The 12,720-nt window shown below is 34.4% G+C and overlaps 1 protein-coding gene across 1 annotated transcript in view; it reads right to left on the bottom strand.

The window, feature by feature from the left end:
• LOC124365579 (myosin-VIIa-like) overlaps positions 1-12,720 on the bottom strand; it is an 84,749-nt gene that overhangs the window by 53,346 nt on the left and 18,683 nt on the right. Inside the window, exons 9-16 of the mRNA XM_046821572.1 lie at positions 12,277-12,461; positions 10,680-10,890; positions 7,513-7,648; positions 6,775-7,019; positions 6,531-6,686; positions 5,291-5,484; positions 3,025-3,202; positions 892-945 (exon numbers count right to left, since the gene is read on the bottom strand). Coding sequence (XP_046677528.1) covers positions 892-945; positions 3,025-3,202; positions 5,291-5,484; positions 6,531-6,686; positions 6,775-7,019; positions 7,513-7,648; positions 10,680-10,890; positions 12,277-12,461 — 1,359 coding nt within the window. The remainder of the gene's footprint in view (positions 1-891; positions 946-3,024; positions 3,203-5,290; positions 5,485-6,530; positions 6,687-6,774; positions 7,020-7,512; positions 7,649-10,679; positions 10,891-12,276; positions 12,462-12,720) is intronic.

Below are 12,720 nucleotides of genomic sequence, written 5' to 3'. Positions count from 1 at the left end.
TTCAATTCTCAAAATATAAGTTTTACTGATTTTAATTTTCATATACCTAATTGAAAGGTTAATTTAAGTTAGTTAATTGAATAAGGCACTGTCTTATTTTTTATAAAATCAATGTCGAAAGATATTATACAAAAATAATAATATCATTTATCACTTAAATATAGTTATGAATTTATTTTATTATGCCTAGAAACTACTATTATATGTCTCTTCTCAATCAAATAGTATGTTTTAGCGCAGAGAGTACTATGACTATACTCATATAGACAAACTCTTTGGTCATCAAGTTTTCCAGTATTTTGTAACACAATGCATCCAAAGGAGGTGAGCACACTGGCTACATACATACACACAGACACACGCACGCACGGATGCGTATGCGTGCACACACACACATACATACACCACAAACAATCAAAGGAGTTTAAGAAGTCAATAGACTTCTTTTTTTCTCTTAGAACAAGAAGTATAGAAATTGCACTTAATCCTAAAAGGACCTTTGCACTGCTTACAGAGTGCCACCATCCTGTCAAGATCCCCTGCAGTAGACCAGGCCTATCGATCTATCCTTGCACCCCAGAATCTTGATATTTGCGGTTAGTGAGGTGCCACTCATGGACATGCTAGAGTTGCCTAGATTTAAATGGCACATTGGTTTTGTTGTACCCAGTGTATAATCAACTGGAAGGTATAAACCAGCCAGAAGTGAACCCTCCAGGGTATTTTTTACTTTACAAGTGACTCTCATGCCTTTAAATTTGTCAATATTTTGTCAGGCAGATATGTGACTAATGATTTACCTGTAAATACATCTCAAATCTAGTGCTGACTACGCTGCTCAACTGTTTTTCTCATATATTTACATTCAATTTGAATATAGATTTCACTTACCACAGGTTTCAATGCTTTCTTCTCTTTTCTGATCAAGAACCCTCTACACCTAGCCTGAAATTATAGATTCAGTTTAGTTGGGACATTTGAAAGTGGCAAAGTAAGATTCAATTGTAGACTTCAAAATGAACAAGTGATAAAGCCTTATTATTACGACGGCTATCCAAAAAGTAGATTACATTTTGATATAAACAAACAAAAAATTGTACTATATACATTTGAAAGTGACATTAAAATACTTTTTTTACTATAGTCATCATACAAATTTAGGAACTTATCATAGCTATGACCTAGTTTTTAAATTCCAGCGTTATAAAATTCTGCTGCCTGAGACTTCAACCAGGGAATCACACCCTCCCAAAGTTCCATGTTGTTATCAAAGCACTGTTATGAAAGGACTGTGTCGCAAGCCATGTCTTCATTAATGGAAACAGATGGTAGTTGCTGAGTGTAAGGTACTGTAAGGCGATTATGGAAACACATCCCACTTAAAGCATCCAGGACTAAAGTCTGATTTGCCATGTGAGGTCGGGCATTGTCATGTAAAAACAAAATTTTCAAATTTAACTTTCTTCTGTGCTTGTTATCGTTTTTCTCAACTTTTGAAAAGTTTCATAATACATAAAAGAATTTATGGTTGTGCCACATTTTAAGAAATCAACAAGAACTTCTTTCTTGTCCAAAAAAACAGTTGCCATTATCTTCTGTGCTGACAAAGTTTGCATGCTTTTACTTGGTTTTGGGGGAGTGTATGTACTTCTTAGACATTAATTTTGTTTAGCAATTTATGTGTTTTACCCAAATCCCGTCTCCTGTAACGATTTGATCGAGCAGGGAGTCCCCATATTTTCTTAAGTGTCCAAAACCGTCAATGGAGCAGCCATACGTTGATTTTAATGGGCTTTTGTTAAGATTTTCGGTAAACAACTTGCACAAAATTTATAGCAACATAACTTCTGCATGACAGTTTCGTGTAACAAACGTGTTGAAATTTGAGGAAAACTAAGTGAGAGTTCTGTTATTGTGAATCTGCGGTCTTCTTTAATCTTCTCATTAACTTTAGAGACAATTTCATCTAAAGGCTTGACCGTCCACTTCATTTGTCATCATGCACATTAATGTCATAATGGCTATTTTAAAACATAATGCACCACTGACACACTCCACCTTCAGTAATCACATCGTTCCCATAAAATTCATAGTAAACTTCCTACTAAACTTTACAACTTCATGGGATTTTCAATTGTGTCACACTTTTTAAACTGCTATTGTAAAACAAGGAGCGACAGTAACTTCTCATTAGCACAGCTGGATACCCACTTAAGTGAGAAATGCCCTGACATCGAAACAGCCGTGATAATCCCACCCCTAGCGGCTACAGAGCAAAATGTAATCTACTTTCTGGATAGCCCTCATACATCAACATTTGGTAATAAAATAGGATAAAATGTTATTTTAAATTACTCTGTACACAAAAAGTTGTATCATAATATTTTAATTAAAATATATAACGAGGACATTTAAAGGCTATATCTTAAACATATTTTTATTGATTGAGCTAACTCTTGTCTAATATTAGTAAAAGGAATATGTATAAATTATAATAAATAAATTTTATTTATACATTTTTTAAAGTGTTTTGAATAGTTTACTTTATCATTAAGTTATTAAATATTATATATTTGTTAAAAGTACAAATCTGAAAATTAACCAGATAGAACAAATAAAATAGTTATTAAGTGAAATGCAAGATTCTAGGTTTTTTTCAACTCATAAAAATAAAATCTAGATACATTTTAATTTTAAATAAAAATATTGATTGATTTCATTTTTACAAGGAAATCCATTGTTTACATATGGACGATCTATTATGTTAAATCAGAAATATAAAGCAATAACCGCTTTCATTATATCTAACTATTAAAAATTGAAACTTTTATTAAATTAATCAAAACCACTAAAGCAGTTTATTAATATAGGATATAATAATTGATGAAAACAACATTATTTCATGCAATTAAAATATAAACAATCAACATTCAAAGAAGACAAGACACAGTTTAAGATACTGTCAGAGCTAGACATTAAAAACTGTTGCATGTTTGCGGTCAGTATAACCTAAGAGAAACAAACCTGCAATCCTGTGATTTTGGACCTTAATTTGACAAAGGAGAAATGAAGTATACGAGAGCGGATGACAGCTTGCAGACGCAGATAGCCATGTCGGATGACAAGATAATGCTGCCTTGGTTTACGGCCTCGCCACCACCGCTTCTGCACAACTACTGCCGCTGCTCTCAGCTGCTTGAAACTGAACAAAGATAAACCTGTCTTAAAAACCTTAATAACTTTCTAGAATCAATTACAGTTTTAAAATTGTTAAAAACTATTTACAAACCATTGAATATTGTTATAGTTATACATGAAAACATTAAATACCAAGGCTTAAAATATTGGAACTGTAACATTCTCAGGGTTAACAATACAGCAACAAATGTTGACATTAAACATCACATTTGTAGATTTATATTCATTAATTACCATGTGTTGTTTATACTAAACAAAATAAATATCTTACAGTTCAACAGTTCTCTTATCTACTATGTACTTCTTGACACTGCAGATATTCTTTTTAGAAATGTGTCAATATAAATTATATTAGAGTAACATATTTTCTATATAGATAATTTGATAATTAGTTATTACTAATGTCTCTATCATTTATATTCAATATAGATTTTCTCATTAGGAACTCCATATTGAACATTAATTATAAATCATTAGTATTAACAAAAAATCATGTGTTTCACAATTAATTAGCATTGACACACTTAAATATAAATTTCTGAAGTGAAACAATTTTTTAATTTGAGCCGAATTCCTAGTCTCATGTTAAGAGCGGAGACTTAGATGTATATCTGACAGCTAACTAATGTGCCGTCTAGAAGTGTGTCCTTGGATGGAATTGTAACATGAAAACTTAAAAGGTTCCACTGGAACCATTGCGAGCATTGTTGGAACGAAAAAATTAAGGTTCCACTGGAGCATAATTACAGTAGTTAGTAAACATCATTAGAATTTCAACCACTGATTATTAATTGGGTAAGTCTTTTAAAACGTTCACAATGACGTATAACTCATCAGGTACGCACGATTTTTCACAACTGCTGTTGTGTACCCAATCGGTTAATACACTAGACTTTCGTAAAGTGTGTTGTGTGCCCGATGAGGTACACGTTGCTATGCAATTCCTTATTATGTGCTTGCCTGTCTTGGTGGTTTGTTAAATTAGATCCCACGCTTAAATAAATACATTGGATTATAAGACTATCGCTACCCCATCAGGTGCACAATAGCTTTATTTTTAAGGTAAATTAATTTTTTAGATACTTCTCGGGGTACACAGAAAAACACTGAAAAACCATATTAAAATTTTTCTGCACAAAATTGTGCAGCCTACATACTTTTCTCGTTATATTTAGATTTTTAATGTAAAAAACTAACAAAGTTATTAATTTATTGTATTTAATTAATATTATACCTGTTGAATTAGCACATTTGCGGTATTTTAATATGGTCATATTTTCTATTGCTTAACAGTAAATTGATTGATTGATTGAAATAAAACAATTGATAGGAAGTAAAACTTGGCTTTCAGGTTCCCTCTTTTCATCTCATGGATGTTTTGGTGAATTGATGAAGAATGGGTGGTTATCTAGCCATCTCATGACTGACCTCTTCCTGGTACTGACATCATTAATGGTATTGCACTCTTCTGGTACGGTCTGGATTGATCGTAAATTTGGCTCCAATTTTAAAGGCAGGTTTCTTTTCAAAGTGTGCAATGGGTCATGGGTCATAGTAGAACCCTTTTAACCACTAATACCTCTTTGTTATGCTCATTCCCAGTGTTTCAATTAAAATTACAGTTTGTATTTAGTATATCTAAAAAAATTATAAGAACAATATTGTTAGCAATAAGGGAAATACGAGTATTATCAGCCAACAAGCTAATTTTATTAGCATTTACCACACAAAAGATACAGATAGCATCAAGAGTATTACGCAGTACCCCGAGGGATTCACAATCATTAAACATTTTATTGGCTTTATGAAATGTGTGGTGGCAGTTATTGGTGTGAAATGTGTTTACAGGTAGAGCCAAAGGGGTAGTACTCTGTGGTGTGAACAAATTTTAACACTTTTCTGGAAGCTTTTTTTGTAAAGAATTCTTTATAAAACTTGACATAATGGTTTTAAAAGTTTATTTCAAAACAAAGGAAACTAATTATATGTTCATGCTAATACACAATTATTCATAGAGCATACACCTACTTCCAAATAGTCATAAGCAGCTGTTAGAAACTATTGTTAAAGTGAACAGAGAACACTTTTTTACCGTTTTTTAATTAACCAGGTCCTCATGTATTTCTGGAGAATCACTACACTCTTCTCTAGCACTCTATCTCTCTCCAGCTCCAGTAAAGTACTCTGGTGTTGTTTGAGAAAGATCTTGGTCTGTCCCAGTTGATGTTCATTCCCTGTTAGTACAGCTCTGCAGATTCTCTGAGCCTCTGTCTTCGGATCCTTCATCTGTACAATATAAGCAAAAATTACTTGCTTTGAAGATTTCGTCTACGTAACAGTTTTATCTAATACAAAGGTAACTCTATCTCATGTGATAGACAGTCTTTGAAAATTAATAACATTTTCTTTCCAAGATTAAAGAAAGCATTAGAAATGATAAAAGAAATATTAGATGAATCAATAAAGTAAAAGGGTCCTACAAAGGTTGTGAAAATTGTTCTTCTTCTTCCTTTAAAAATTTTAAATTTTAGATTCAAGATTCAAGATTAAAGATATTTTATTGTCATTAAGCAATTTACATGCAATAGACAAAGTCATAGCAGCAATATTTAACCGTTTACCCTAAAACAATAGTATATTTAAAAGCATAAATAAATAATTAATTAAAATTCATAACTAAAACTTAATAAATAAACATGACACATACAAACTAAGTATAAATAGTAAATAAAAAATTATAAAATAATTAAAAAATCAGGGTATTAATATCACATGTTAAATATTCGTCAACAGAGTAGAAAGCATTCATTTTTTAACCATTTACTTAACACTAACTTAAATCTATTCATTTCTACAATAAAAACTCTCTGAGGTAGTTTATTAAATAATTTAATCTTCATGAAGATGTGGCTACTTTTTGATTTTTCCAACCTTACTGAAACTTGATTAAGTAAGTAGTTATTCCTTGTATTGAGGGTATGAATATCTTGCCTAAATTTAAAAATGGTACAAATTTTCCTTAACACTAACTAAACAAGAATAAATATACATACTAGGAAATGTCATCATTTGAAGTTCTTTAAAAATGGGTAAACATGACTCTCGTTCTGGTATAGATTTAATTGTCCTTAGAGCTTTCTTTTGCCAAATAAAAAAAACCTTTTTTAGTTTAAAAAGGGGTAAAAAATTCCCCATATTTTCTTACATTTCTACTTCAGGTAGCTGCAATAACAATGTGAGCAGTCCTTATAACAATTTTCAAAACAGAACTTGATCATCAAGCCACTTATCATTGTTATACTCCGAAAATTCTTGCTACTTATATTATTCACCTTATAGGCTGCAGGAATGGCAGGCACAATGATCCTGTACCGATAGACAAAGTCTGCGTAGGTGAGTCTGATGGGGTAGCCCATACTTCGGATCTTAGCAGTGTCCATCATACCTGAGTGTCGAAGTTGTCTGCAGCAAAAACTCTGGTCAAACATCTGTAACACATCCATTTTTTACTCCTCACTTTCAAACTTTGCAGAACTGATTGATTCTTACTATTTTTCAGAGATAGCTGAGACTTACATTAGGCTGTTTGAAATCGTTAGGTTTGATGCAGCGGATGAAGAACGGTTGGCACCGCACAAGTGCAGTCATGAGGGCTTCTAGGGAAGTACGATACTGTGACAGTACAGTCTGAGTCTTGGCTGATGACAGTTGCATCTTAGCAAAATCTTTGGCAAACAGAGTTTTGAGCATTGAATTACTCGAGGATGTCAGGAGCTCCAGCCATTCCTTACTCAGAGTGTTACGGTTCTTCTCAAGAAAACCTGGAATCAGATTTTTACACATCAGTAAACATTAAAGTTATAATACACTTCATCAATACAGGCAAAGGATTGATTTATTCATATTGTGTTCAAGGTTTTTTCGTTTTTGTCACAATGTTTTACTGTTCTTATTGTACTTAAAAGTCAATTACTATCATTCTCAATCAAACTTTAAATTTTCAGTAACTGTTAAGGAGGATTTTGAAGTCTTCAAAGTTCATTTACTACTAATAATATAAAGATGGTTTTGGATCTATTTGTACTATAGTCAAGATAAAAATAGAGATAAAAAATGTAATTTCTTTAAAAATATTAACTATATAATTTTTAAATTGGGCATAAAATGCTAAAGAGAATTTAAGAAAGGAAAAGAAGACAAGATAGACCAAAAACTGCAAAATTGATATATTGAAGTTCAACAAAACACTCAAGATGTGAAGATTTCCATACAGTAAGAGATTTTTTAGCTTGTCTTTAAAATACAATAACAAACCTTCTACTCTGTAGGTGACAGCTCCAGCGTAGTGTCTGATACCAAATATCTGTGAGACGTCAGATTTAGGTTTTATGTAGAAGGGGTTCTTCTCATGGTTTTTGTTACATTTCATCACTAAGGATGCATCTGTACCCTGTAACAATTCCACTACTGCAATCACCTGAGTATAGATAGACTAGCCATAAATAGAATTTGCTTTATCAAAATAAACCATTAAACAGCTGAACAAATCCTGACTTGTTGAGAATTAAATGCTAGATGAGGTAATGACAAACAAATAGTATGAGATTAATTAAATAGTGCAACAATATGACACAAACATTTAACTAGATTATAAAGCTTTCGACCGAGCTGCATATCAATCCATGGAGACTGCTATGGAACGTTTTGGAGTTCCCTCATATGTAGTCAAATGGACAGTAGCGCTCCTAAAAAGCAGACAAGTAAAGGCAAAGTACGGAGACAAATCTGCCGCAATCACGGCCCAGAAAGGCTTCCCCCAGGGGGTCTCCTCTCCTGTGGGTGATGGTGGTAGATGATCTTCTTAGCAAAGCAGAGAAGAAGAGAACAAGGCTACTATGTTATGCGGACGACCTAGTGCTTATGGTCAAAGGAAAAAACAAAGGCATGCTGGAACGCCTAATTCAAGAAGAATTAAACCTCATAAGCAACTGGTGTAATGGGAAAGGTCTTCGGATCAACCCATCTAAAACAAATATGATAACCTTTACCAGGAAAAGAAAGTTCCAGCTTATTCAACCTTTCCTGGAAGGAATCAGTATAAACCAAACAAAAGAAGTGAAATACCTGGGTATAATTCTGGATGAGAAGCTCACTTGAAACTCACATATTGAGAACAGAATATCCAAAGTGACAATGGCCCTTGAGGCCTGTAAGAGACTATTTGGATTTAAATGGGGACTGAAACCCAAAATGATATATTGGATCTATAAAACTATAATAAAACCTATGGTCACATATGCTGCCTTAGTGTGGTGGCCGAAAGTAGAAAAAACAACAGCTGCTAAAAGGCTACAAAGTCTTCAAAGGCTAGCTTGCTTAAGCATTACAGGAGCGATGAGCTCCTGCCCAACAATAGCAATTGAAGCGGTTCTGGGCTACACTCCTCTGGGACAGGAAGTGACGAGAACAGTCGCTCTAAGTGCAATGAAGCTTCTAGAAACAAAGGTAAATACTACCTCCTTAGAAGGCCACATGAAGATAATGCAGGAATTTCCTGAGGCTGAAATGCTAACCAATGTGTCAGATACAATGGTTAAGAAATACTCCTTTGAAAACCCATATACGATCTCTATCGATGGAAGGGAGAAATGGATTAAAAAGGAGTCCTGAAGTTTTACACAGATGGTTCATGCCTTGACTCTAGGGCAGGATACAGAATATACGGACCAGGAGTTAACATGTTAGTGCCTGGGAAAACATGCCACGGTTTTTCAAGTGGAGGTCATGGCAATAGACTCATGTTCCAGAAGACTCATACAAATGAGGACAAAAGGATTAAAATACTTAATACTTTCTGATAGTCAGGCTGCACTAAGGGTACTTGATACCTGTTTGTTTAACTCGAAAGCAGTCTGGGAATGTAAGAATGCTCTAGCTGAGCTGGCAACGAATTACAGAGTAACACTCGGTTGTGTGCCGGGTCATGGAAATGAAAAAGCACACATCCTCACCAAAAAGGGAGTGGAGTCCATAATATTGGGGCCTGAGCCAGGTTGCAGGATAGCCATCTCCAACAGCAAAGCTCTGGTCAAAGATTGGGAAAAGAGGATAAGAAACATTAATTGGAGTAGAGCCTCAGGATTAAGACTATCCAAAACTTTTATCTCTCCTTGCGTTAAAGGGTGGGCCGCTCTCTTGGATCAGAATAAGGAGGATATAAGACTGATATTAGGGATGTTGACAGGACATGGCCCCCTAAGGAAACATCTTATGAGAGTGGGCCTTAGCCAGACTGACGAATGTAGACTCTGTGGAGAAGAGGATCAGCAGAGCATATTTGGTTAGATTGTCCTGCAATCTTAGAAACTCGGAAAAGATTCCTGGGAGCATATCTCCTCAGCCCCAAGGACATAAGAGAACACGAGCCCTCAAATCTGATTGATTTTTGTAAAAGCCTCAGACTTTGAGGACACATAATTAAAGTAAGGGAGGTGCAAAGGTCCTTTTAGGACTATGTGCGGGGGACAAACTGTCCTTTTCCCTCAGGAAAAAAATATATATGACACAAACATTCTCCCTTTGTCAAGGAAACATTCCTTGTATTTCACTATTTCAACTAATAGAGAGTTCTTGATAGCCTGAGACATTATTTGAGTTCCTCTGTTTTCAGTCATACTCACAATGAAAATTAAATCTTTTTTTGTGATTTCTAAGCAAAGGTAGCTGATGTTATTTTAAACAATTTTTGTATGCAAATCACCTTTTATTTTAAAGAATCACCTGATAAAACTTTTGTTTTATCTTAAAAAATTACTTTTTACATAAAAATTGTGATACTAAAGTAAGGTTTTAAAAGTATTGAAACAAGAATTTTCGGATGTAATCAGTGTTATTGTGTTGAGGATCTCATGGATTATTATTAGAAAAATCTCAATCAAAATCTTTTGAATTGGTTTTTTTTAACTTGAACAAATTAAAATTTTCAAAATAAAAATCGTATTTGTGTATTTACAAACTAAATCTGTACGGATTTGGACAGAAAAAAATATTTATACAAAAGGGAATGATTGATTGGAAATGCAGTGAAATCACAATACCGACTTCCAGACAGAGATGGGTGATACCACAAAACTCCTGCAACTTTAATCATTTTTGTATAAGAAAAGATGTGACTTATAGACATGTTATATGTAGTAGCTAGTTAAAAGTGGAAAAGTTAGAGAAATGGGTGGAAAGGAGCATTTGTTAGAGTTGGAAATTAATTCCAATAAATCATCCAGTGGTAATCTTCTTAATATTTAAACCTTCACCATCACTGTAGCATATGGGTAAGGATGTGACTCTCCAACCAGGAGGTCACAGGTTCAATCCCCAGGGAGGTCAATAAAAATTTGCACATGAATGCCACTGGCATATAAAAAAAACCCCTTAAAAATGCTGTATAAAAACCCTCCCTTTCAGAAAAAACTTAAGATACTTACACTTGGTAATCGAGACAGGTCATCTGTTGTACTAAAAATGTTCACACGGTCTGCCCCAATTAAACTTATGATTTTTTCATTATCATCAAATGGCAGGAAAGTCCAAGGGATTTGTTCCCGCTTGTATTCCTCCTGCTCCAGTTTAAAGATGTGCTTCACAAAGAACTGCTGCAACTGTTCATTGGCATAGTTGATGCACAACTGTTCGAAGCTGAAACACAAAAGAATGAAAGTGAATTCTAAGATTGGTCTTTCAGATAAATCTTAACTTCAGCACCAGAGTTCGTTCTGCATATATGAGGCATGTTCAGAAAGTAAGTACCGTTTCATTCTACTGCCACCGTAGTGCTGCAATCAGTGTTCCGCGCATGCGCACTACTCGTCCTAATTCACCAACTATTGACTAACACCATTTTAGTTGTTCTAGATGATGTGTCAGTGTGATGTGTTTCAAAATTGTGTCAGATGATGAAACTTGGGTCCGTCATGTCACACCAGAATCTAAACAGCAGTCAATGGAGTGGCAACACATGCAATCCCCGAAGAAACAAAACTTCAAGACGACAATGTCTGCACAGTAATGGAACTGTGTTGCTCCATGACAATGCTCGGCCCCATACCGATGGTGACACTCAAACATTGGTTCGACAATTTCGTTGGGAGCAGTTCGATCACCCGCCCTACAGCCCCAACTTGGCACCATTTGACTACCACTTCCTACACATGAAGCGCGAGCTAGACGGCCAACGCTTTGAAACCGACAACGAAGTGAAAACTGCCGTGGAGTCGTGGCTACATTCGTTGGCGGGAACCTTCTACGAAGAGAGTCTAGACAAATTGATCACCTGCTATGACAAGTGTTTGAACAGCGGTGGAACCTATGTCACAAAACAGGTTAAGGTTTGGGCTTTCGTGTAGAAATAAAATTGTGTTGAAAAAATCATTTTACTTATTTTTTTTAAACAGTACTTACTTTCTGAACACGCCTCGTATTAACTTCGTGCTCATGAGTAGATTTCACTCTCAACATTTATATGCTGGGAAGGAAGTTCAAATTAGTAAGCCACTGTTATTAACAATAAACTTTCTCAATGAATGTGCTTTAGGCCTAATACAACCCAGTTTTTGGCTTTGAGAAGCTGAATTAACATCTCATAAAAGTGTAACAGTTTAGTATAACGCTTGAAAGCAATACTTGCATAATGGACCTGCTACAGTAATAAAAATATGATTATTTATTGACTTATGGTTAACAACCAATATAAAAGAGAGAAACCAGCCAAGAAATTTGAGTAGAACTTATTTTCCACATTGGCAGTGAGTTCAGTCCATGCCTGAGCTGAAGTCAAAGATTCAAGCAAAGTATTCAAAGCCTTCAAATAGATTGAGAAACATAAAATAGAACACTCCAATATCTATTGTTATAATATGCTAAGTTATTTGGTTTTAGTATGCTAAGGACTATACAATTTTTGTCTGACATTGATTTCATCAAGTATTAAAAGGTCTACAACAACAGCTGTTGTTGATTACAGTTGAGTATTGTTGGTAGAAATACTCTTGCGTAAATAGTTAACCTTAACTTACTATAACCAACCTGTTGTTGTCAAAATCTTCAAAACCAAAAATGTCCAGCACACCGATTGAATAATTGTTTGACGTTTCTTGTCTGAATATAGTCTTGTTAATCTTGTCCACAACGTAAATGAACAGCCTATAATAGAGACCCCTGGAGAACCCATCCTTCGTGGCCACAGCTTGTGTCTTGGATACTTCAGTAACCTGTTGGGAACATTATGTGTACCAGTATATTCCTCAAAAGTTTAATCCATCTCCTTTGAGGTAAGGCATATGTTGGAAAATATTAAACTGCAAGAGTGCTTGACACTAGAAAAACTATGTACAATCGAGTCTAAACAACATTAACTTGAATGAAACATCATAGTTCTTTAAAGTATTTATAGATTATCTTGCAGTTGCTCAACAGCTAACAATCAGGTTAAATAAATAAAATTTAAAACAGAGGTAAACTTAATTTTGA

This window comes from Homalodisca vitripennis, chromosome 6, assembly GCF_021130785.1.
Source record: "Homalodisca vitripennis isolate AUS2020 chromosome 6, UT_GWSS_2.1, whole genome shotgun sequence".
In the NCBI taxonomy this organism is placed as follows: Eukaryota; Metazoa; Arthropoda; class Insecta; order Hemiptera; family Cicadellidae; genus Homalodisca; species Homalodisca vitripennis.
Note: the sequence above shows the minus strand (reverse complement) of the source record. Positions and strands in the feature narration are given on the sequence as shown.